Source organism: Schistocerca nitens, chromosome 8 (assembly GCF_023898315.1).
Source record: "Schistocerca nitens isolate TAMUIC-IGC-003100 chromosome 8, iqSchNite1.1, whole genome shotgun sequence".
Lineage (NCBI taxonomy): Eukaryota > Metazoa > Arthropoda > Insecta > Orthoptera > Acrididae > Schistocerca > Schistocerca nitens.
In genome coordinates this window covers 210,078,884-210,105,788 of record NC_064621.1, presented here as the reverse complement: position 1 = coordinate 210,105,788, position 26,905 = coordinate 210,078,884, and the positions used below count along the sequence as shown (strand labels likewise).

Here is a 26,905-nt window from a genome sequence, read left to right as displayed (position 1 = left end):
ATATATCAGACCATAATTTGTCTAGAATGAGAGATTCTTGCTTCTGCTAGTGAATTTTGAATTTATGAATTTGCCTTTTTTTTATAGGAAACAGAAGAACCGTGCATTTTGTTACTTCTGTCAAAGTATCCAGAGACTACCCCAATGCGCCCAATGTGGAAAAGTAAAATGCATGCTCAAGACTGGAGATTGTGTTGTACGTCACGCAGGAGTTTTCACAACTGGCCTTGGCATGGTGGTAAGTTTTTATGTTTCTCCAAATAACACTATCTCCTGTGGAACATTTCATATTTTGCTTAATTCCCAGAGATTCCTAAAACTGTTTTTACTGGTCAGTCCTTATATTCTTTGGTTAAGTTGTATACAATGTTAAAATTCAAGAATGAGGTCAGGCATATCATTTACAAGCAACAGCAAGATTAAAAGTGCAGTGAAGGGTGTCACAGTGTGTGCTTCTTGAGTGTATCTGCAGCTTATAGGATTAGTTTCTTGTGTTCGAATTAATGGTCATAGACATCAATTAGTTCACATAAATTGAGGCATATCTTTACCTATTCTCAGCCTGTCTGACAAATACTGTTACTTCTAATTGAGACATCCTAGTGACAAGTGCTTTCCTTGTTACCATTTTCAAAATTATTGCTTTGTTAGGAAGTAATATCTTTGTAGTGTGTTCAGGTGATATTGGACCTCCAGAGAGGAAGTTTCAGCAAGGAGAACATTGTGTGTATCTTTCAGGCAGAACAAAAATGATAATCTTAGGAAGTTGTTAAAAGACAAACAGATCATTGTAGAAAAGTTTAGTAGAATGTAAATACTGTGGTGTAAAGGGACCACTCACCGAAAACCAGAAGCTTTGAATCATTGACAGGCACACACAAAAAAGAAAGAAAACTTGCTAATTTTTGGATTAATCCTTTTTCAAGATAGAGATTTTGTGTTTGTGTGTGTGTGTGTGTGTGTGTGGGAGGGGGGGAGGGGGGGGGTGACGACAAGCCAGAGAAAAGGAAAGGGAAACTGTTGCGTAGATGGTGTGGCAACAGTGAGTTACCAGCGATTGAGGCCAGGACGATTAAAGGAGCATGGATATGTTGTGCCACCAGATGATCAACATAGCTTCTCTGAAATACACAGATGGAAATTATCCTTGCAACACACCTGTTACTCCTGTAATCATCCTGCTCTGTCTTCAGTAACCAACTGACACCACCCGCTTCACCCAACAATTTCCCCTTCCTCTGTCCACCCCCCCCCCCCTTTTTTCCAGTTCATTTCCTCAACTCATCTTCAGTGTGCACTGCTCCCCACCGGCTCTAACAACTGTGCATCACATGCCTAGCCCATGCACTTGCCATCTCTCTTGCACATTCCTAGCTGGAAAACCAGCTGTCTCCCTCGAAGCCATTAGCCTCCCATCGTCAACCCCTTTTCCTGCCTCCCAGCTCTCTCTTCCTTTATCCACACCACATGACACAACTGCCACTCTGGTCTAATCCACCAGTCAAAATACAGCAGCACTATTTTTTTCAAACTAGTGTCATGGAGGAACATAATTCGTGCGTGTGTGCGTGTGCGCGCGCACGTGTGTAAAAGCGTTAATATTTTAGCAGTCTTTTTCATTATACCTGTGTGTTGTTTGATACCTCCTCAATATGGTAATTTGTAATGTATCCTTTCCATATTGCTTTTATTTAATTGCAGTTACATTTTGTTGACCACTTTCATTATAATTTTTTCATCTGTAAAAAATTCGTCTTCATTCACATTTGTTTTTAGGGAGCCATTTGTGACTTTTGTGAGGCATGGGTATGCCATGGGCGGCGTTGCCTCACAACACATGCATGCACATGTCCACTGCAGGATGCCGTTTGCATTGAGTGTGAACGAAGTGTTTGGGATCATGGTGGGCGAATCTTTTGTTGTTCATTCTGTGGCAGCTTCTTATGTGAAGATGATCAGTTTGAGCACCAAGCATCATGCCAGGTTCTTGAATCGGAGAACTTTAAATGTAAGTATATGATTTCATATTTCTTCTTTCAAATTATCGTACACTATGTGACCAAAATTATCCAGACATCTGGCTAAAAATGACTTAAAAGTTCGTGGCACCCTCCATCGGTAATGCTGGAATTCAATACTGTGTTGGCCCACCCTTAGCCTTGATGACAGCTTACACTCTCCCAAGCATACATTCAATCAGGCACTGGAAGGTCTCTTAGGGAATGGCAGCCCATTCTTCACGGAGTGGTGCACTGAGGAGAGGTATCTGTGTCTGTTGGTGAGGCCTGGCATGAAGTCTGCATTCCAAAACATCCCAAAGGTGTTCTATAGGATTCAGGTCAGGACTCTGTGCAGGCCAATCCATTACAGGGATGTTACAGTCGTGTAACCACTCCACCACAGGCCGTGCATTATTAACAGTGCTCGATTGTGTTGAAAGATGCAATAGCCATCCCTGAATTGCTCTTAAACAGTGGGAAGCAAGAAGGTGCTTAAAACATCAATGTAGCCCTGTGCTGTGATAGTGCCATGCAAAAAAACAAGGGGTGCAAACCCTCTCCATGAAAAACACGACCACACAATAACACCACTGCCTCCGAATTTTACTGTTGGCACTACACACACTAGCAGATGACATTCACCGGTCATTCGCTATACCCACACCCTGCCATCAAATCACCACATTGTGCACTGTGACTCGTCACTCCACACAACATTTTTCCACTGTTCAGTCATCCAATGTTTACCCTTCTTACACCAAGCGAGGCGTCATTTGGCGTTTACTGGCAAGATGTGTGGCTTATGAGCAGCCACTCAACCATTAAATCCAAGTTTTCTCACCTCCCTCATAACTGCCATAGTACTTGCTATGGAATCTGTTGGAGTTTGGATTCCTGTGTGATGGTCTGGATATATGTCTGCCTATTACTCATTATGACCCTCTTCAACTGTCGGCAGTCTGTCAGTCAACAGACGAGGTCTGAGTGTACGCTTTTGTGCTGTGCATGTCCCTTCACGTTTCAACTTCACTATCACATCGAAAACAGTGGATCTAGGGGTGTTTAGTAGTATGGAAATCTCGCGTAGAAATGTATGACACAAGTGACACCCAATCACCTGACCACGTTCAAAGTCCACGAGTTCTGCTGAGCGCCCCATTCCGCTCTCTCACGATGTCTAATGACTACTGAGGTCACAGATATGGAGTACCTGGCAGTAGGTGGCAGCACAATGCACCTAATATGAAAAATGAATGTTTTGGGGGGTGTCCAGATACTTTTGATCACATAGTGTAGTTTGAGATTTTCTAGTTTTCATTTCAGGTTCAAATACATTACCAATTGGAACTGTGTTAGAAGATGGAATGAAAGTGTAGTCTTTGACATGCAACCCGGCTGGCTGTTGCAATGACTATGTATATGCTGTTCATTTCAGATGTTATTAAACTTTGTCATCTCTCGAATCGTAAGTCTGGCTTTCTGTGTGGTCTGACAACAATATGGGACACAGAAGTTTGTGTGGTTTCATGTTCAAGCTGCTCTAGTGCTGCATCTGCTTATGGTCTAATGGTAGACTTAGCACAGTGTGAATGCAAATTCAGTTATTCTAACCTACTCCTTCCTAGGTTTATTAAACTGTATTTTGTCCATATGCTGGAAATCTTCCCCCATGAACCATGGACCTTGCCGTTGGTGGGGAGGCTTGCGTGCCTCAGCGATACAGATGGCCGTACCGTAGGTGCAACCACAACGGAGGGGTATCTGTTGAGAGGCCAGACAAACATGTGGTTCCTGAAGAGGGGCAGCAGCCTTTTCAGTAGTTGCAGGGGCAACAGTCTGGATGATTGACTGATCTGTCCCTGTAACACTAACCAAAATGGCCTTGCTGTTTTGGTACTGCGAACGGCTGAAAGCAAGGGGAAACTACAGCCGTAATTTTTCCCGAGGGCATGCAGCTTTACTGTATGATTAAATGATGATGGCGTCCTCTTGGGTAAAATATTCCGGAGGTAAAATAGTCCCCCATTCGGATCTCCGGGCGGGGACTACTCAAGAGGACGTCGTTATCAGGAGAAAGAAAACTGGCATTCTACGGATCGGAGCGTGGAATGTCAGATCCCTTAATCGGGCAGGTAGGTTAGAAAATTTAAAAAGGGAAATGGATAGGTTAAAGTTAGATATAGTGGGAATTAGTGAAGTGCGGTGGCAGGAGGAACAAGACTTTTGGTCAGGTGATTACAGATTTATAAATACAAAATCAAATAGGGGTAATGCAGGAGTAGGTTTAATAATGAATAAAAAAATAGGAGTGCGGGTTAGCTACTACAAACAGCATAGTGAACGCATTATTGTGGCCAAGATGGACACAAAGCCCGTGCCTACTACAGTAGTACAAGTTTATATGCCAACTAGCTCTGCAGATGATGAAGTAATTGATGAAATGTATGACGAGATAAAAGAAATTATTCAGGTAGTGAAGGGAGACGAAAATTTAATAGTCATGGGTGACTGGAATTCGTCAGTAGGAAAAGGGAGAGAAGGAAACATAGTAGGTGAATATGGATTGGGGTGAAGAAATGAAAGAGGAAGCCGCCTTGTAGAATTTTGCACAGAGCATAACTTAATCATAGCTAACACTTGGTTCAAGAATCATAAAAGAAGGTTGTATACCTGGAAGGAGATGGGACCTGGATAAACTGAAAGAACCAGAGGTTGTAGAGAGTTTCAGGGAGAGCATAAGGGAACAATTGACAGGAATGGGGGAAAGAAATACAGTAGAAGAAGAATGGGTAGCTCTGAGGGATGAAGTAGTGAAGGCAGCAGAGGATCAAGTAGGTAAAAAGACGAGGGCTAATAGAAATCCTTGGGTAACAGAAGAAATATTGAATTTAATTGATGAAAGGAGAAAATATAAAAATGCAGTAAATGAAGCAGGCAAAAAGGAATACAAACGTCTCAAAAATGAGATCGACAGGAAGTGCAAAATGGCTAAGCAGGGATGGCTAGAGGACAAATGTAAGGATGTAGAGGCTTGTGTCACTAGGGGTAAGATAGATACTGCCTACAGGAAAATTAAAGAGACCTTTGGAGAGAAGAGAACCACTTGTATGAATATCAAGAGCTCAGATGGCAACCCAGTTCTAAGCAAAGAAGGGAAGGCAGAAAGGTGGAAGGAGTATATAGAGGGTTTATACAAGGGCGATGTACTTGAGGACAATTTTATGGAAATGGAAGAGGATGTAGATGAAGATGAAATGGGAGATAAGATACTGCGTGAAGAGTTTGACAGAGCACTGAAAGACCTGAGTCGAAACAAGGCCCCGGGAGTAGACAACATTCCATTAGAACTACTGATGGCCTTGGGAGAGCCAGTCATGACAAAACTCTACCATCTGGTGTGCAAGATGTATGAGACAGGCGAAATACCCACAGACTTCAAGAAGAATATAATAATTCCAATCCCAAAGAAAGCAGGTGTTGACAGATGTGAAAATTACCGAACTATCAGTTTAATAAGTCACAGCTGCAAAATACTAACGCGAATTCTTTACAGACGAATGGAAAAACTGGTAGAAGCGGACCTCGGGAAAGATCAGTTTGGATTCCGTAGAAATGTTGGAACACGTGAGGCAATACTAACCTTACGACTTATCTTAGAAGAAAGATTAAGAAAAGGCAAACCTACGTTTCTAGCATTTGTAGACTTAGAGAAAGCTTTTGACAACGTTAACTGGAATACTCTCTTTCAAATTCTGAAGGTGGCAGGGGTAAAATACAGGGAGCGAAAGGCTATTTACAATTTGTACAGAAACCAGATGGCAGTTATAAGAGTCGAGGCACATGAAAGGTAAGCAGTGGTTGGGAAAGGAGTGAGACAGGGGTGTAGCCTCTCCCTGATGTTATTAAATCTGTATATTGAGCAAACAGTAAAGGAAACAAAAGAAAAATTCAGAGTAGGTATTCAAATTCATGGAGAAGAAGTAAAAACTTTGAGGTTTGCCGATGACATTGTAATTCTGTCAGAGACAGCAAAGAACGTGGAAGAGCAGTTGAATGGAATGGACAGTGTCTTGAAAGGAGGATATAAGATGAACATCAACAAAAGCAAAATGAGGATAATGGAATGTAGTCAAATTAAATCGGGTGATGCTGAGGGATTAGATTAGGAAATGAGACACTTAAAGTAGTAAAGGAGTTTTGCTATTTAGGGAGTAAAATAACTGATGATGGTCGAAGTAGAGAGGATATAAAATGTAGACTGGCAATGGCAAGGAAATCGTTCCTGAAGAAGAGAAATTTGTTAACATCGAGTATAGATTTAAGTGTCAGGAAGTCGTTTCTGAAAGTATTTGTATGGAGTCTAGCCATGTATGGAAGTGAAACATGGACGATAAATAGTTTGGACAAGAAGAGAATAGAAGCTTTCGAAATGTGGTGCTACAGGAGAATGCTTAAGATTAGATGGGTAGATCACGTAACTAATGAGGAGGTATTGAATAGGATTGGGGAGAAGAGAAGTTTGTGGCACAACTTGACTAAAAGAAGGGATCGGTTGGTAGGACATGTTTTGAGGCATCAAGGGATCACAAATTTAGCATTGGAGGGCAGCGTGGAGGGTAAAAATCGTAGAGGGAGACCAAGAGATGAATACACTAAGCAGATTCAGAAGGATGTAGGTTGCAGTAGGTACTGGGAGATGAAGAAGCTTGCACAGGATAGAGTAGCATGGAGAGCTGCATCAAACCAGTCTCAGGACTGAAGACCACAACAACAACAACAACAACAACAACATGCTGGAAATCAGTCTGATCAAAGCAGAGACAACTTTTCACTTTTTTACCAACCAATAATAATAGAAAACGCACATAAGTCATTTGTGCAAAACAGTTTGTGTCTGTTTATCCAGCTCAGAACACTTTTTCCTTGAGTTTGCCCACAGTGCAGTATGTTTTTCCAGCTCAGAACACTTTTTGCTTGAGGTCCCCCCTCGCCCCGGTGCAGTAGCTGCTGACCACCACCCACCTTCTGACACTGACTGGCATGTGCCCACCCCTTGCACTTATGATCTACTATTGCATGTTTCTGCACCCACTTTGGCAACAATAAAAGGATTTATTGTTGTAGCTTGGGTTTCCATCTGATCAAGATAGTGGATGATTTCAGAAGTAAGGAGGGTATAGACGGCAGACTGGCAAAAGCAAGAAAAGCTTCCCTCAAAAGAGAATTTTTCAGAAAATGTGTATGGATTTCATTGCATGAAGTCTCTTTTAAAATGTTTTATGTTGACTGCAGAATTGTACTGAAGTGAAATGTAGGCAATAAACAGTACAGACAAGAATAAGGTTTTGAGATTTGTGCTACATGAGAATGTTGAAGATTATTTGCATAGATCATGTAACAATACTTAGATTGTAGCAACTTGATAATTGATGCTTTAGCAAGTTGGGCCAGCCATGAACCAATCATAGTTCTTTCTTGAGTGCCAGATGCTTGCTGTGTTGCCTGTTTCATAGGTACCTACAAGGCCTTACCAAATGTATCAGCTTTCTGCATGTTGACACCACCACCACCACCCGACCTCTGCAATCCATCAGTCACAGAGTAATTTTATTCAAGCTGTAATGAACAGGTATCTACATACATACGTACTCTGCAAGCCATTGTGCTATGAATGTTGTAGGGATAGTTCATACTGTTGCTAGTAATACCATTCCCTCACAAATGGAGGAAAGGATGATAGCCCCCTACATCCCAGTGCTAATTCTAATTTCCTTTATTTTGTACTTACTTTCCTTATGTGAGATAAATGTTAGATGCAGTAGAATTGTTCATAAGTCTATCACAAAAGCTGATTTTTTAAACTTTGTGACTGCATTTCTTGAAAAGCTCATCTTCTTCCCTCCACATATTTCCATCAAAGCTCATAGAACCTGTTTGGCTGTGGCCTAACACTTTGCCGTCCGCATGTCTTGTACAGATGTATTCGCTTGGCACTGGCAGCACTAATTCGGATTACTTGGCTTGGTACCGGCCGTTCTTGACATTATTGGGAGATTATAAATTGTTAAGTTTTAGTAATCTCATCGTTAGTTCTCATAAGTTCTCGACCCTCTTCCCCTACTTTTATTAAAATGTTGAAGGTATGCATACGTAAAAAAATACAAAATTTGTTTGTTTCATATATTTGTTTATTTGCATTGTCTTTGGTACTTAGTATTTCTCTTTCATATGATATGCAGCAAAACAGTCTCCAAGATGTAACGCAACTCCACAAGACTTGCACATTAAGTTTGTTGTTCTTCTTTTTTTATTTGGAACATACATGGCAGTTTCTCCATTTTCGTTTATTCGTTTTGGAAATAAGTATTAGCTGGTGTTGGTTTGTGTGACTGTAAAGTCTGTCAATCAGAACATGATGAGACGTACACAATGTAGTGGCAACCTCCAAGTTTTGCTCAGAAGCAGGCACATGGTCTTTTTATCCACGAATCGGACACTTCCAATAAAAAATCGTAAAATCGGAGACTCTTGTTCTGTATTGAAATATTGACATGTACAGAATGCATTAAATAATGTGCAGTGATAGAAGTACATACAAATCTTTTTTGACCATTTTATCATTTTTCTATATATATAGGGTAATAACTCAAATGTTGGTCTGCCCGATCCTATCCGTTCATATATTTGTTGTAGTCTAATACACTATCAGGTTTTTTTATTGTGTAACTGGTTTTTCTACATTTTCTGTGAGTGCTAGTCAAAGTGGCATTATGTATTGTAGAGATCATTCGTATAGTTTTAGCTTTCGAAGCTCTCCATACCTGGGCGAATACTTCACCTTTCCATTGATGACAAGCTTCAAACACATTGACTCTTGCACACTTGCACACTTTCACACTTTAATTTTTCCGGAAATCCTCTATTTTGCCCTATCATTCCACAAACTCGAATTTTATTTTCAAGTAACTTTTTGCGAGTTCTGCACTGTTATAATAATTATCCATGTAGAGGTGATGACACTTTCCATAAGAAGGTGTCAATAGTTGCATCACTGTTTTTGCTGACGGCGGTCCAGCGCCGGAATATATCTTTAATGAGGAAATGTATCCCGTACTCGAACTGCATAGCATCCAAAAAAGTATGCCATATTTTGTAATTTTTGACGGATTGTAAACTTTAAAATTTAACTGTCCATGCCACGGTAACATTCCTTCATCAGTTGAGGTGTTTCGACTTAGATTAAAAGTTTCTTTAAACTTTTATGGGAAAATAATCAATTACAAATTGCACTTTGTAAAGCCAGTCAGCATTATCTGGTTTATTGTTGTTGTCGGGAAAATGCAAAAATGATAGTATTTGTCTGAATTGGTTGCAGGACATTTTTGCAAAATATCGGAGTGTCTATCAATGGATTCATTCATCAATAATCATCGATCCTTGCTTTTTTTTTACTGTTTCCATAAGGATAGAAAGCTGAAACCATTTTCTAAGTTCGGGTTCTGTAACATCTACAAATTTGGCACTATATTTATCCAGTTTCCTTGTATTGCAGTTTTGACTGTAGTACTCGTTGGTTTTGTTGCTAACATATTCAAATAGATCATTCCCATTATATAATTCTACGATATCCTCGATGCTCTGTGTATCTTCGGGAGATGTGTTTGGACCCGGAGTTCCTTCAAATTTATTATTGGTCCTCGGTAAATCAGTCTGACCACTGTGCACTGTCTTTTTCGTCTGATTCATACGAGTCAGTTGGCTACTGTAGTGTTCACGGAATTCTTCTTGGACGTATTTCACTATCTTCATATGATTCTGCTTCACTTTCAATTTTTTTGATATCCAACGTCTTCTTCACAAACGGCCAAATCATCTAGAATGTTGGACAAGATGTCCACATATTCATCATAAATAATTGTATCATCTCTTTCATCTGCTGCGGTGAAAGGGCACATGTACTTATAAAAACAAAAAGCATGTTGACGTGTGTAACTTATTGTTACCTAAACAGAACACCAACAGAATGCAAAAGATACTAACGTGCTGTCGCCGGCCACTGAGTGATACTGTGTACACGACACCACTGCATTGTCGCCAGCCATTGACCGCTATTTCACGCACAACACCTTTGTGATGTCATCAGACGGCATAGTGTTAAGAAAAACTAGAAAGACATCAAACTTCCTGGCAGATTAAAACTGTGTGGCGGATCGAGACTCGAACTCAGGACCTTTACCTTTTGCGGGCAAGTGCTCTACCAACTGAGCTAGCTAGCCAAGCACAACTCATGCCCCATCCTCACAGCTTCCCTTCTGCCAGTACCTCATCTCCTACCTTTACGTAAGCTCTTCTGCAAACCTTGCTGAACTAGTACTCCTGAAAGAAAGGATATTGCGGAGACATGGCTTAGTCACAGCCTGGGGGATGTTTCCAGAATGAGATTTTCACTCTGCAGTGGAGTATGTGCTGATATGAAACTTCCTGGTAGATTAAAACTGTGTGCCAGACCAAGACTTGAACTCAGGACCTTTGCCTGCAAAAGGCAAAGGTCCCGAGTTTGAGTCTCAGTCCGGCACACAGTTTTAATCTTCCAGGAAGTTTCATATCAGCGCATACTGTGCTGCAGAGTGAAAATCTCATTCTATAAAGACATCATCATGTAACTCTCTTATACAGCTAAAACCATTCAGTAACAAGTCTATCAGCATACTGCATACTTTTTGACTTCTTCCTTTAATTTGGACTAGTGGAATCCCAAACACTTGAGTAATAATATGAATGCTTTGCGCAAGTGTCCTTATGTGGTCTTCTTTACAGGTGCCATTCAGTTTCTCAGAACCCTCCCAATAAATCATAGTCATTTTTAACAATATAATGTAATTGGATGGATAAAAATTCTACTTGCCAAGTGTGGACAGGAGAACACGCATAAAACAAAGGCCACCTTGTCACCACATGGTAGGTAGATTTTTATCTATCCAACTACGTAGTCGGGTCATTTTCTTTCCTTACAGCTGATACCTGCCCATTCCAATTTGTATTTGGTAAAGTTTCACCAAAATGTCAAATCAATCTGACAGTCAAGCAACATACCACTAATTATGTGTTTGAATATTCTACAAATGTTTCTTTTACCCATCTGCATTAACTAGCTCATCACTGTTGCATCAGACTTGAATTCTGTCAAAGTTATCATGACATCATGAATCCACAAGTCAGTCACACTGACAGCATGTTTCAGTATGCCAACAGTGGCATCGACAAACAGCCTGCCAGCTGTTCACTCTTCTTGCCAGCATTTACACACATGGAGAACAGGATTAGTTGTATTACACATCTCTGGAACATTCTGTATGTTATTTTTACCCCTGGTAAACTAGCCGTCCAGGACAATTACAGGGTTCCACTTTCAAACGAAAACTCATAAAGCCATTCATGTATTTGAGGTTGTTTTGTGTGTGCTGATGTCTTTCTTTAAAACATTATACTTAATGGTCCAATTTCAAATGATTTCACTCAAATTTAGGAGTTGAGTGCCTGCATATAGTCTTGCTCTGATAGTTCACAGCATATTGTATGAATGAAAAGGGCAAGCTGTGTTTCACAAGATGCACACCATTCAAGCACACAAGCAGGCACACCTCACGCACACATGATGACCAACTTCAGCAACTTGGACCAGAATCAGACATTCTGGCCTGAGCTGCTGAAGTTGGTGGTCATGTGTGTGTGAGGTGTGCATGCTTGTGTGAATGAATGGTGTGTGTTACTCTTCTTCCAATGAAGGCTGTGGCTGAGAGCTTTGGTGTAAGTGTCCTTTAATTGTGCCTGTCCACAATTTAACATGTCATCTTTATGGTAAGTAACAATCTATCTTTTCCTACCTTGCTGAATAGCATTCCACATACCCATATGTGTTGATGTATGATACACCATTAGAAGTAAGAGGTAAATGTCTTCTAGCATTTACCTTTGTCTGTATCTGTATCATCACAGTAACAGTTTTATCTTTACACAGAAATATTGAGAGAACGAATGTTATGTCTGTAATCACCGAGTAATGGAAAACAAATATTTTATTATAAATTTCAGCAAAAATGTTAACAAGTTCATAGTGTTCATTTCATTTATTCAAATTTCTGAATGCTTCATGAAAAGCCACAGTAACAGTGTTCAAATAAAGACCAATCTTACAAGAAGGTGTGGTGTCAATCTTCAAATGTTACACAAAATTAATACATTACATTGCAACTGATTATCATGTGCAATCTATTGCTTTTTAACAATGTTGAGGAAAGTGACTTGAGTGTTAGAGGAGAAAATATTAAGAGTGATAAATATGCATGTTTTAATTGCTTCTTAGGTCAGTCGTGCAATAAACTGGGACAGTATTCATGTCTTCGCTGTAAAACCTGTTATTGTGAGGATCATGTTAGGAGGAAAGGCTTCAAGTATGAGAAGAACAAGCCAATCCCATGCCCAAAGTGTGGATATGAAACATCTCAGACCAAGGATCTCAGCATGTCCAGTGAGTATTATGTATATGCTATCTGTAATGTCTCTTAACTTTAAGGATAACTGTGACAGACCTGGTTAATGTGTTGTCTGACCTGTAATATTTTTGTCATAACTTCATATATATAATAGAGGGAAACATTCCACGTGGAAAAATATATCTAAAAACAAAGATGATGTGACTTACCAAACGAAAGCTCTGGCAGGTTGATAGACACACAAACATACACACAAAATGCAAGCTTTCGCAACCAACGGTTGCTTCATCTGGAAAGAGGGAAGGAGAGGGAAAGACGAAAGGATGTGGGTTTTAAGGGAGAGGGTAAGGAGTCATTCCAATCCCGGGAGCGGAAAGACTTACCCTAGGGAAAAAGGACAGGTACACACACACACACACACACACACACACACACACACACACACACACACACACACACACACACACTTGATTGATTTTCAACGTGTGGAACATCTATTTAGATATCAGATTGTTACTGTAGTCTTCTCCCTTGTCTAGTAATTGCTTTAAAGCTGTTACATTGTATGTAATTCTACTTGGCAAATTAAATTATTATTGCAATTATGCCATAACAGAGATCAATGTGTCTGATTGTGTCACAGGCAAGAATTACCGCTTTTGTTTGTGGCCTACATAAATGACCTTCCATTGACTTTAAAGGACAGTTCAAAAACTGTAATGTTTGGTGAAGACACAAGTGTGCTAATCAAGGGTTCAGATTCAACCTTAGCAGGCACAGTTCACATGATAGCTGAATGTGCCTACAAGTAGTTCACAGGTAACTGTTTAAATCTTAAGCTCACAAGGCCCATACTGAGTGTTTCTAAACAAGCATTAATGATAGACAGTAATGATCAGACACTAAATGAAACACCCTGTGTAAAGTTTCTTGGGTCAAAAATCACACACTGGGAAGTCCAAGATGGAATAACAACAATATGGAAAGGATAAATTGCTCCTCACCACATGGAGGAGCTGTTAAGCCGCAGACACGCACAGTGAAAAAGACTGCTAAAATAATGAAGCTTTTGGACAAAGTCCTTCATATTTGGGGCAGCTACAGCACAGATATATCATTTTGAAGGTAAAACTGTTTCAGCTGTCTGCATTTTATCTGTAAACATAGCTGGTTTCACAACATTATAGCTACATCATCAGGTGCAGTATGTACAAAGTAATAGACAAGAACTAATGTAAGGCAAGAAAAAAAATGAAAATATTTATGGGATGAACATACTCAGAAAATCAGGTCATATTCTACTACAAAAGAGAATGCGATGACCCAGCATTCAAAGTCAGCAATTTTTTTCCTGTATAGTGGTTGTTAATTATTAAATAGCTTACGAAGACACAGAACGCACCTGTGATACAGTCCCATGATATCTACGAATGACAAAAGCTAAAGTGAGAACTTCATACTAACAAACTAGCTGGCAGATAAAATACTACAAAATTGTTCTCACCACTCTGTAGGTGAGCTGACTGGTCCCCATATACCGAAAAAGCAGTCAGAAACTGTCCGTATATGATCATCTATGGGATTATTTAAAAGTAATCAGCACCAGTTCCTGATGTACCTGAAAAAGATACTGGTAAAGACCCACATTATTCAGTCTTAAACTGTGGGTCATTCCCCCCCCCCCCCCCCAATAAAAAAAAAATCCAATAGAAAACCATTTTAAGGCTTAGCATGAAACTATGAGCACTGGGTCATCCCAGTCTCTCTCTCTCTCTCTCTCTCTCTCTCTCTCTCTCTCCTTCAGAACTTGACTTGATTTTGCAATTATGTTCATCCTGTAAATCTTTTCACTTTTTATGTTTTCTTGCTTTACATGAGTTCTTGTCTGTCACTTTGTACAGATTGCAACTGATGATGAAGCTTTAACACTGCAAAACTGGTCATGCTTATAAATTAAGTACATACAGCCGAATTGGTTTATCTTCAAAAAGCCCTTCTTGCCACGAGGTGCAGAGAGAGAGAGAGAGAGAGAGAGAGAGAGAGAGAGAGAGAGAGAGTGTGTTTTTTTGTTTGAAGTAGTACTTTGCCTGAAAGCTTAATTATTGTAGCACTCTTTTTCATTGTGCATATCTGCTGCTCAGTGTCTCCTGCATATGGTGAGTAACAATGTATCCTTTCCATATTGTTGTTCCTTGGGTTCAGTTGAATAAAAAGTTAAAATAGTCAACACACCGACAAACTAGCCAAGGAGCTCAGGTCAGTTTGTAGCAACATCTCTGTGATTTGACCTGAAAGCTGATTTTGCAGATTTTCGCTTTCCGTTGTCTTATGGACTTGACCTCTAGGCAGTGCATCTAGACTAAATACAGTATTTATTTGTCAGAAGTAAGCTGTAAGAATATTGTTTAAAGTAGGTAACTGGTTATCTTGCAGTAGACTTTTAATCGATCCTGGAATTCTCACTCGCTTCCCAAGACATTAACTTCTCAATGTCAGCAGGAATCCGTTTCAGCTTAACTGTGATTTACACAATCACCGGAGGTTGATGCTCGCCGTGTCTGTGTCGCTCAATAAGCCACATGTGCTGCCCAGGTCACGCTACATGGCGGGCACCTCAGGGTGCACATCGTCAGTGGCTGGGTACGAGTTTAGCAGTCCTGATTTTCCTTAGCTGGGTATTGGCGAGTGCTGCCAGTCCTCTATAACAGTAATTACAGGCAAGCTTCACTGACCACCATGTGGTGTGGTGGTGGAACATTGTGTGTCACAGGCTTACCTGCCTGGATCATGAGGATTATAAAAACCTTTACAATAAAACTCTGTCTCAAAGTGCGCAGCTTGCTGGTGAGATGAATGGCCATTGAGGTAGAATGGTCATTAGAAAACAATCCCTGGGGATATTGCTGCACCTTAGTTGTGTGAGGCCTTCTAAGGCAAGTGGAGCTCTGCCTAGGTGGACTTTTGTATCTCTAGCTGTTCGTGCAGACGCTGTGGCAAATCCACAACATAACGGAACACAGTGGGTGTACACACTGAACCAAAAGACTGAAGGAGGCTAGTACTCCTGATGATCATGTTATCTTTAGTGACGGGGCTCAAGAAGTCATAAACCAAAATGTGTTAATGTGCATTAGTGATCAAGAGGAATGAGACTTTAGAAAAAGTATCCTCTTTCTATATTCAGAAAAGTTTAGAACAGCTTGTTAGCACCTTAAAATATACTTAAAGATAGTGAAATGGTTCCTTGCTGGTTGAAACTAACAGGTCAAAGCAGGTGGAACTTCTAAGGAAGTAAACTAATGGCTGGGTTTGAGATGCACAGCTCCCTCAACTCAAGCAAGGGTGTGGTCAAATGTTGTGATATTATGGACATGGATATATATTGAAACTGAATAAAGAATGGACATCACTGGGGATAGTCGTTGTTGTACAAAGGACACCAAGAATACTGGAGAGAGAGAGAGAGAGAGAGAGAGAGAGAGAGAGAGAGAGAGAGAGAGTAATGCAACTGTCATTGTGACATTCAATTATCTATTCTGTGTGAACACACCATGGCAGGGTTCCTCTGACTTAGATTTAAGACCCTACATGCCTAAACTTATTGTGTCAAAAATATTATAGAAAGGGTAGATTGCTACTCACTGTAAAGATGAACACATTGAGTTGCAGACAAGTACATACTTTTATGTTGGTATGATGGCCATCCATCTGTCCATCAGAATGAATGGCCACCACCAAACTGTGCCTCACAGTGGCACAACAGCTGTCTGCACGCAACATGTCACCTGTACAGTGAGTAGCAATCTATCTTTTCGTAATGTTGTTGATATTCTAACCTGGACTTTTCACTGTTTGATTAAACCTATGAGGTGTTACAAATGCCAGTGAATTGCAGAGGTGAAACAACTGGCAGGAAATGTGGAAAGGCAGCCTGTTATTGTGCACTGATTGCCCATCTCCAGAAGCATGTATCAACTGTTCTAGGAGCCACCCATCCTGGAGCCGAGACTGCCAAATATTCGTTAAGGACCATAAAATTCAAAAAATAAGTGACAAAGTGAATCCCTTACTCGGAAAGAATATAAGGCAATTAAACACCCAACCTTTACCACTTCTTATGCTCCTTTGGTGACAAAACCTGTTCCCAAGGTACACACAATTCAATGTAAACGATGTCCAGTGATGCAGTGCCCACCATCAGCACCTGTGCCTGCCAAAGCAAACAGAGTAGAGATACAGGAACCCAGAGAGATAGGCAAAACATTAACAGTGTACAGAGAGAAGGAGCACCAAAAACAGAGTGCCTGTCAAATTTCACATTTACCCATCAAAATATTAAGAACAGATCATAGTGTACATAACTGCTTCTCAGATCTTCAGTTTGATTACAGCAAAGGAAGCCCATCAGGAACTGGAATGTAGTATTCTTTGTTTGAATCACTTACATGACAGTCATAAATTGAATAGTAGGCCTTGAAATATGTGATTAGATAAAATTGTTTGTAATTATACAATTAGGAAACCTGCTGTTTCACAGTTATAGTCCAGTACTAACAAACAGGAAATTAATTTCATTCACACCAGCATGGTGTGAAACGGGTGGGGGGGGGGGGGGGGGGGGGGGCAGTGGCTTTGACAGCATTGCTTCCCTGGTTTATATCTTTTATTTATACTTACAGACTGATGACCATAGATGTTCAGTCCCATAGTGCTCAGAGCCATTTGAACCATTTATACTTACATGATATTGATTAGTCACTCCTGTGACTTCTTTTTTGTTTTCTGAATATGAGAAAATAATTTATATCTAAAAACAAAGATGATGTGACTTACCGAATGAAAGCGCTGGCAGGTCGATAGACACACAAACAAACACAAACACACACACAAAATTCAAGCTTTCGCAACAAACTGTTGCCTCATCAGGAAAGAGGGGAAGGAGAGGGAAAGATGAAAGGATGTGGGTTTTAAGGGAGAGGGTAAGGAGCCATTCCAATCCCGGGAGCGGAAAGACTTACCTTAGGGGGGGAAAAGGACAGGTATACACTCTCGCGCGCGCGCGCGCGCGCGCACACACATATACATCCACCATGGGGTGTGTGTGTGTGTGTGTGTGTGTGTGTGTGTGTGTGTGTGTGTGTGTGTGTGTGTGTGCGCAAGTGTATACCTGTCCTTTTTTCCCCCTAAGGTAAGTCTTTCCGCTCCCGGGATTGGAATGACTCCTTACCCTCTCCCTTAAAACCCACATCCTTTCATCTTTCCCTCTCCTTCCCCTCTTTCCTGATGAGGCAACAGTTTGTTGCGAAAGCTTGAATTTTGTGTGTGTGTGTTTGTGTTTGTTTGTGTGTCTATCGACCTGCCAGCGCTTTCGTTTGGTAAGTCACATCATCTTTGTTTTTAGATATATTTTTCCCACGTGGAATGTTTCCCTCTATTATATTGAGAAAATAATTTGATGGAATATAAAGTTAAATCCTTATATAGTGTATAGGGACTGCTGAGCACTAAATAGGGATGTAAACATCATTCTGCACCAGGATACCTCTTTTGTTCTACATTGTAGCGGTGTTTAGTACTCTTATGAGGTTTATATGTAGCAACTTGTCCCATTACTTTGTCTCAGAAGGTCCCACGGAATCTGAAGACAAAATTTAATATAGCTTTGACAATATTTGTGTGCGCGTACGTGGTGGTGGGTGGGGAGGGGGCGAAATGAGATTTTTCCAGTTAAATATATCTTTCCCCATCTGATTCTCTTAGTGGGAACTGTTTTCTGCTTCTTTCGTTGTTTTTAATGCAACTTAAACATGGGTGTATTTTCAGCGAGAAGCCACAAATTTGGTCGGCAGAGTCAAGCCGTTGACGACGATGATGATGGAGACTATACCCAAGGAGGCAATGGTTATTACGGTGGATATACTGAAGGTAAAGTATTCTTTTATTTGTGATGGAGGTGTTTCTTATGTGTAAAACTTAGTGCAAAACTCAGTTTTATTTGCAATTTCAGATGAATACAATTTTTGAATTTTCTTACTGTTAAACATAATTATACGAGGGCCGTTCAGAAAGTAACCTCCGGTTGATTTAAAAAAATACACCAAGTTAAATAAAAATATTTTAATATATACATCTTACAACTACATCTTTGCACTATTTTTCTACATAGTCTCCATAGCGATTGAGGCACTTATCGTATCTCTTCACAAGCTTTGAAATTCCTTCTGCATAAAAATCACCCGCTTGTGCCTGGAGCCAGCCTGTGACCGCATCTTTGAGCTCTTCGTCGTCATCAAACTGCTGTGACCCGAGCCATTTCTTCAAATGCATGAAGAGGTGATAATCACTTGGCGCCAGGTCTGGGCTGTAAGGTGGATGGTTGATAACGTCCCACTTGAAGGACTCAAGAAGGGCTGTTGTTCTGCGAGCAGAGTGAGGACGGGCGTTATCGTGCAAAAAAACGATACCGGAAGTCAGCATACCACGGCGTTTGTTCTGTATAGCCCATCGTAACTTTTTTATTGTTTCACAGTACACGTCTTGATTAATGGTCGTACCACGTTCCATGAATTCAACCAACAACACCCCTTTGGCATCCCAAAACACCGTTGCCATCAGTTTTCTGGCAGAAAAATCTTGCGAGGCTTTTCTTGGTTTGGTAGGCGAATTTGAATGTGCCCACATCTTTGATTGTTCTTTTGTCTCAGGGTTCACGTACTTAATCCAGGTTTCGTCACCGGTCACGATTCTGTTTAACAATGGTTCTCCTTCGTCCTCGTAACGTGACAGAAAGTCTAATGCAGAGGCCATTCTTTGAGTTTTGTGGTGGTCGGTAAGAATTTTGGGCACCCATCGTGCACAGAACTTACGGTAACCCAATCTTGCTGTCACTATCTCGTACAAGACAGTCTTAGAAATCTGTGGAAAACCAGTAGACAACTCCGACATTGAGAAACGTCGATTTTCACAAACTTTTGCATCAGCTGTCTGAACGAGTTCGTCAGTCACCAATGATGGTCTACCACTCCTCTCTTCATCATGAACATTTTCACGTCCACTTTTAAATAAACGTACCCATTCACGGACAACTCCTTCACTCATAACTCTTGGTCCATACACGGCACAAAGCTCACGATGAATAGCTGCTGCAGAATATCCTTTGGCTGTAAAAAACCTTATGACAGCACGCACTTCACATTTGGTGGGGTTTTCTATTGCAGCACACATTTCAAACTGCCACAAAAACTAAACTAGCGCAGGTACGACGTTCACTCGACCACGGCTTGATGCCGACTGACCTGTTGAGTGCGTGAACACACAGATGGCGTCGCTACTCCCCCCACAACCCGCACTGTGACCAATCGGAGGTTACTTTCTGAACCGCCCTCGTAGATAGTGAATTTTTGTGAAAAGTAATACTGCCTTTTCTTTAAGAATAAGTAAGGAGGTGAATGTGAGATAGTACCCCCACCTTATTTCATGCTGTGTAGAACTGTGTATAATTGTCTCTCTTGGCGCTTGCTAACCACATTCTAGTTAACAGTGATCCAGTTATTGTCTTTTTCTGTTTCTAAAAAAAGTTGTATTGAGTCAAAAGCAGCTACAGAAATTATGGACATGACAAAAGGGCAAAAGTTTGTGAGCCAGATTCAATGTGAATACTATTGTGGAAGGTCATAAACTTTGGCTTATACCATTCCAGAATGTAGTAGTTTTGAACAATGATAAAGTTTTGGAAGATGCACATGGCACATAGGAGACCATTAAATGCACATCAGGTTTTTAAAAAAGGACAGTCATCAAACTAAATTTTAGTTTCATCTCCACACTACTTTACTAGTCACTGCATTATTGTAAATTGTGTGCCAGAAACACTGTGCAGATTGAAATCTTTGACATGTGCAAAACATTGGCAAAGATTAAAATTTTATTAAGGGCAGTAAGAATAGAAGACAAACCCTTGGATTCTGACACCTACCCATGAAGACCTAATTTATCTCATTTATTGGTTGTCTGTTGAAGTCAAAGGAAAGTGGGTCTGTGCCCACCGTCTCTCACTGTTCTGCTTCCAGAAATGTCACACATTATGTTGCCATAAAATTTAACAGTCCACTCAGGTTGCAAGCGGTTTTCATTTTCAACTGGAGTGACAAGCAGCTGCCACATTACAGTTCATACAGTTCATTGGAGACATTAAATTACATCCAGTATGATTTCCATAAACTATTACAACATTTAATTTGTTGGTAAAAGCCACAAACCCTCTAGATCTGTTTCATATAGAACTGGTTTTCAAGTAAATTGCAGGAGAAATTTTTCAAAGTGTGGAGAGGTCTCAATGTGAGCTTACCCCAAATGCTTAATACTGAATTTCTGTACACAAGTGACATACCTGTGTGATGAGTAACTTTAATCATCACAACTTGATTGGTGTTAATCAAAGCTTTTTAATTTTGCCGAATATGCTTTTAGATCAAAGAACTATTGAGCAGACACCTTCACTGCACTTTCTTTATTGATATCTTTCTGACAAAACTTCCATATACATCCTCCTGTCTTCAAACTCAAATATATTAACAAGTTTTCTGCCAGAAAACAAAAACAAGTGCCATCAAAAAATTTGTAGATACATTTGCACATATTTGAAATGATGACTGCTTCTTTCATAATTCAAAACAAAATAAAAGGCAAAATATTAAGAAAAAGATTTATTGGAGAGAAGGAAAAAGTTTGTGTGTGGGAACATGCACACACATGCAAAAATTTTATGCACCTTTAGATTCATTTTGACATGGCCTTACGAGTGATTTTTCCCTCCATCCATTATCTGTATTGTTTTGTAACATCCTTTCCTAAATCTGAAATTTTTTCCCAATGAAACACTGCTAGTTGCAAAAGTTAGATGTATGTTGTCTATCCATATGCACATATGCAAGAATCTGTTTGTTTAGTTTTGTGATCTAATGAAGAAAAGTAACACTCCTGTACTGTCCTACACATATTTAAAAAGTTGAACAAAAATTAGCTCAATATCTAATATGAACAACATTACTCAACATCTCAACAAATAGTTTGCTAGAATTTTATGGTTGTTGAATTTGTGTGAAGACTAGATGCAGTTGGAAAATTGAGAAGTAATATTAAAATATGTTCATTCATGCCCACAATAAATAATACATTTTCTTTCAGATGCAGCTGATGATGATGATGATGATGATGAAGATGATGATGAAGACGACGATGATGATGATGATGATTATGAGGGATCAGATGATGATACAGAAAGTGAAGAAGAAACAAAAGATGAAGAACAAGATACCAAATCCAAATGAGTTTTTTTTGCAAATTCAGTTATAAAGAAATGTAAAAGTTATCCAGCAAATATATATTTGTTATAAATTTTGTATAAAATTATTGTTTTCTCTTGATGCCAAAGAATATGCTTCCTTTGTTTGCTTTATATTTAATTTACTTTTGTTATTACTTCCTGTAATTACTGCAGTTTTTGTCTACTGTTCTCTACTGAAATAATTTGAAGAATTGTAAGAGAATTCCATTGTTGTTCCAGTCGTAGGCCACTGAAGTAGTAACAGATGAAGTGGAAAAATGTTGGGAGTTCATAAATTTAAATGTATTTTTCTTCACTATAACATTGAGTATAGATTTGAATGTCAGGAAGTCGTTTCTGAAAGTATTTGTATGGAGTGTAGCCATGTATGGTAATGAAACAAGGATGATAAATAGATTGGACAAGAAGAGAATAGAAGCTTTTGAAATGTGGTGCTACAGAAGAATGCTGAAGATTAGATGGGTAGATCACATAACTAATGAGGAGGTATTGAATAGAATTGGGGAGAAGAGGAGTTTGTGGCACAACTAGACTAGAAGAATGGATCGGTTGGTAGGACATGTTCTGAGGCATCAGTGGATCACCAATTTAGTATTGGAGGGCAGTGTGGAGGGTAAAAGTCGTAGAGGGAGACCAAGAGGTGAATACACTAAGCAGATTCAGAAGGATGTAGGCTGCAGTAGGTACTGGGAGATGAAGAAGCTTGCACAGGATAGAGTAGCATGGAGACCTGCATCAAACCAGTCTCAGGACTGAAGACCACAACAATAAACAAGGCATTCTAGCCAACAATTGTGTTCTTCGTGTACGGAAGACCCTATTTGTGTCCTCTCCATCATTCTTATCAGAGATTTTGCTTTTAATAATGGCACCTTTACTGGAATGCCACCATTTTATTTTTGTAATTAGACTGCATAATATACAATAATTATTATTTTTTAAATGGAGTCTTTGTCCAATTACATAATTAACAGAAAGTGACATATTCAGTAAGAGAGTTGTGGTATGAGGAGTGCTGACATTTGTAGCTTTCAATCTACCACATCATCATTGTTCAGCATTGGATGAGCAAAAGTTTGTTTGTAATTTGAGGTGCTACTGAACTGCTAATAATTGAATGCTGATACAGAATTTAGATGAGAGAAGCAGAGAAATAAAGCACACAAGCACTGTTTGTGGTGCCATAAGACATGGGAGAAAGATGGTAACATTCAACAAAGAGTGCATTACAGTTGAAAGTGGAAGAAGGAGATGAGTTAAGAGAAATATAGTGGTGGTTAAGATACATCAATTCATATTATTTGATAGATTGACGTGGGTGGATGCTAAACTGGATTATGTTGAGTTGGAAGAAGTGTGGAGTGCTAGCAACTGCAAACTTCGGGACTCTCAGGACGATATGATCTCTGTGTTGGAAGAGGCACAGCTTTTGCATCCATCTAAAACAGTCACATTATTAACAGGCCATTTCTGGAGAGCTCATGTTTTAAAGTTCATAATTGAGTGATGAAGCAAAAAATCAGAGAAAATATTGTACACCGTTTTTCGTGTGAACTTATAAATTGATAAGTTAATTAGTTAAATGTTCCAGAAATAAAGTTAATGATGTCTTGGTGATCCTATAGACTTTTCGAAAATTTAGGGAATCCAGGAGTTGTTAATGAAACTACAAATATGCTGTTGCCTCCTCCATGTATTTTTGGGAATGTGAACATAAGGTTGTTTTCATCACAACTAGTGCAGATGCTTGTTTACAGCTGTGGTTCTCATGCCCCATCTTTGGTCTCTAGTGAGGTGAACATTATGCTGTTAAATAAAAAATGATCATTACAGTTCTTTAAATATCCAGGAACATGAGTAAAATGGCAATTAGTGGAACTGCAGTTGTGCTGTGCATATTAGCAAATCACTTTGGAATCACAGAAACTTAGTAGACATATGTTGAAGGATGCAGACTGGTAAGAGGAGTAAGTACATAACCAGGAAGCTGAAATGAGTCAAATGTCCTGGATTTCTATGAGTCCTGTGTTGGGACAGACGAAAGCTGTGTGATATTATGGTCACATCAGTGGATCTGGGAACACACTATCTTAGCAAGTCTGAGGTATTTTAAACATTTTGAAACAACTAGAAAGAATATAGCCTCATATATGAAACCTAATACAGTGTTATATGTAGGAAATTAAATATTTGACTTCATCAGATAGCATTTACTGAGGGTTTGGAGCTTCCTCAACCAGGTCCAGAAGGCCCAAGGGATGTCAACTGGCCGCAATGTTGTCGTGTGCCATTCGGCATCATGCAAATATGGTATGGAGGGGCAAGTCATCAGCACACTTCTCTCCTGGCCGTCTTGCTGACTGCCAGACCTTGGAGCCACTACTTCCCACTCAAGCAGATCCTCTGTTGGTATCATGAGGCTGAGTGCATCATATACCAGCTCCCCCACTAAGGAAAACTCCTTTATAGTATCGGGAATCAAACCTAGGTATGGTGGCCATCTAAGCTGATCACTCAGCTATGAAGGCAGACACTCGTTTAGGTTCTCTGGTGGTTTCCAGTGATCAAGGGTGGCAGTGTGGTACTGGTGTGCAATACTCGCACTCCCCCTTGGCTATCGAACTTACTTGGAGTTGCTTTGCCAATCATCTTTTCATGCTAGCCAGCTGCGATGTCCTGAACAACTTCTTCTCCAAAGAAAAGATGCTACTTTGGAGGCATTTTTTGTACTTTTAAAATAACTACGTACAGTCGAGAATACTATGAACTCAATCTCACTGTATTTTCATCACACATACCAGTTTGCATAAAACTAAAATATTTTTCGTAAGCTCAACACCTTCTGGTCCATCAGAAACTATCACATTCATTTTTCCATAAGTACAGTCTACAAATCTCTCAAAGTTTAACAAGACAACTGTCTAGACCGTACGAAAGTAAGAGAATGAATGAATAAGCAATTGTCTCTTCTCTTCTTTCAATGACATTCAAATGTTCACACGATGATGTTTGACATCGCACGGAGTATGGCGCATTTATTCCTTGAGCTGGTCATGTAACTTCTTAGGAGAGCTCGGCAACTACCTGCCCGCACCGATCAATACACATCCGTCCTGCGCGCGCGCACACACACACACACACACACACACGCACACGCACACGCACACACACACACACACACACACACGCACACACACACGCACGCACGCACGCACACACACACACACACACACACACACACACACACACACACACAATTGTGGTGCAGTAGACCCAGTTCTACTTTACCACACTCATCTCTAAAATACCACATGTTCGAAATGGTGGAAATACGAGGGTCTCTAGAATTTACCCCGAAATTCTTGAGGCAGTACATATCCCTCCCCTTAGCTAGAACACATGATATTTTATACATGTTCATTATGTGCATCAATATTGTATTCATATAATATTACTTTACATTTCCATCAATTTATATAACATTTTTCTAGGCATCGGGTACTTCATATATAGCTTTCTTTCCTTTTCCATGTTAACAGCATTATAATCATGGACCTTCTGATCAATGTAAAAGTCATAAGGACAAGAATCTTACTGTTCCCTTTCCAGTTGTAAATTCCAAGTGTGCATTACCCCTGTGTATGCTGCTGTTTGCTCTTACTTCGCGCACTACTTTTTCTAAGTAAGGATTTATTGAATACCTTTTACAGTCTGGAGAAACTCTGGGTAAATAAAGGTGTTCTTTTCAACGCATGTAACTTCACACAAATATAACAATGTGAATGGAAACGAGAATTCAAACTTCGCAGAATAATCTCCACAAAATGTGCGACTTTTGTCACGGTACAGCCCTTTTCCTTTAGGTACAGTACATATACCTTACATATGGGTTGATACTATAGAAGCACTTCCTCCTTCCATTTTGGTAGGTACACACCGTTAAACAAATTCCTAATATACTATGGTACAGAGCAATCCCCTTCTTGGTGCCCTTGCCCACACAGTATAGGTCAGCATTTCTTGGGTTTGCCTACCTGCACTTTTCCATTCAATCAATGTTGGGTACGCCCTCCTTCTTCCTGAGTAAGCTCCATAGTACATTGCCCTAGCATACCTCTTTATGTACCCTAGAATTCAAATACCTCTTAGAGAAATTAAGATCCTACTTCACTCCTTAAACTTGCTTCTCAATACTTTTTTTAACCCTTTAGAGTCCTCCATTATTCTTCCAGTCCTATGTTCCCAATAGACCACACTTGGAGATATATACCACACACACACACACACACACACACACTTACACTTTTATTTATACTCTGCTTTCCCCATTATCCTACAATTCATGAGAATAGTTGTTAGACTGACACCAAATCCAAATATATTTCTGTACACTTAAGTATACGATGTAACATGTTCTCCTTCTCCAATGTACACATACTAGTGTAATATCATCATCATAACCGTAAACACTCATAGCTCTTTCGTATATAAATATATCCCTGTACATAATTTTATGTGATGTGGAACCATCACCTCACATAACCAGGTGCGCATAACTATCACTATGTGCACAATGTTTCCCTCCTTCGGGTTCGGGGGTTAGAATAGGCTCGCGGTATTCCTGCCTGTCGTAAGAGGCGACTAAAAGGAGTCTCAAATGTTTCGGCCTTATGTGATGGTCCCCTCTCGGGTTTGACCTCCATCTTTCTAAATTGTTCCGAAGAGCGAGCCAATTGGGGAAGGGCGCCTTACATGGTGCACTGTATCTGTCGTGCATTGAGACCTTTAGCCAGCTTTCTCGTCGTTGCAATGGTGTCCAGCTCGTTTTCCATCTCTTGGGCAAGGATATGTCCATGGGTGCAATTTCCACGCTGCACTGTGCAGTGTTGCTTTTCGCTGCGACGACGACCTCATACATTTTTGCACCTAAGATCCAGCACGGTAGCCAGTCCGTTGTGGTGGGGCCGCCATGTACCCTGTTGGTTGTAGCCCCCTGACAACACAGGGATAGCTCTACTGATGCCTGCGCCGTTTACTCCCCATGTATGCCAAGGAGTAGATGCCCA

At 40.1% G+C, this 26,905-nt stretch overlaps 1 protein-coding gene across 1 annotated transcript in view; it reads left to right on the top strand.

The window, feature by feature from the left end:
• Window positions 1–21,889, top strand: part of LOC126198595 (zinc finger protein 330 homolog) — a 79,332-nt gene extending 57,443 nt beyond the window's left edge. Inside the window, exons 3-7 of the mRNA XM_049935045.1 lie at window positions 88–238; window positions 1,777–2,008; window positions 12,364–12,528; window positions 18,317–18,418; window positions 21,680–21,889. Coding sequence (XP_049791002.1) covers window positions 88–238; window positions 1,777–2,008; window positions 12,364–12,528; window positions 18,317–18,418; window positions 21,680–21,822 — 793 coding nt within the window. The 3' untranslated portion in view covers window positions 21,823–21,889. The remainder of the gene's footprint in view (window positions 1–87; window positions 239–1,776; window positions 2,009–12,363; window positions 12,529–18,316; window positions 18,419–21,679) is intronic.
• The last annotated feature ends 5,016 nt before the right edge of the window (window positions 21,890–26,905 follow it).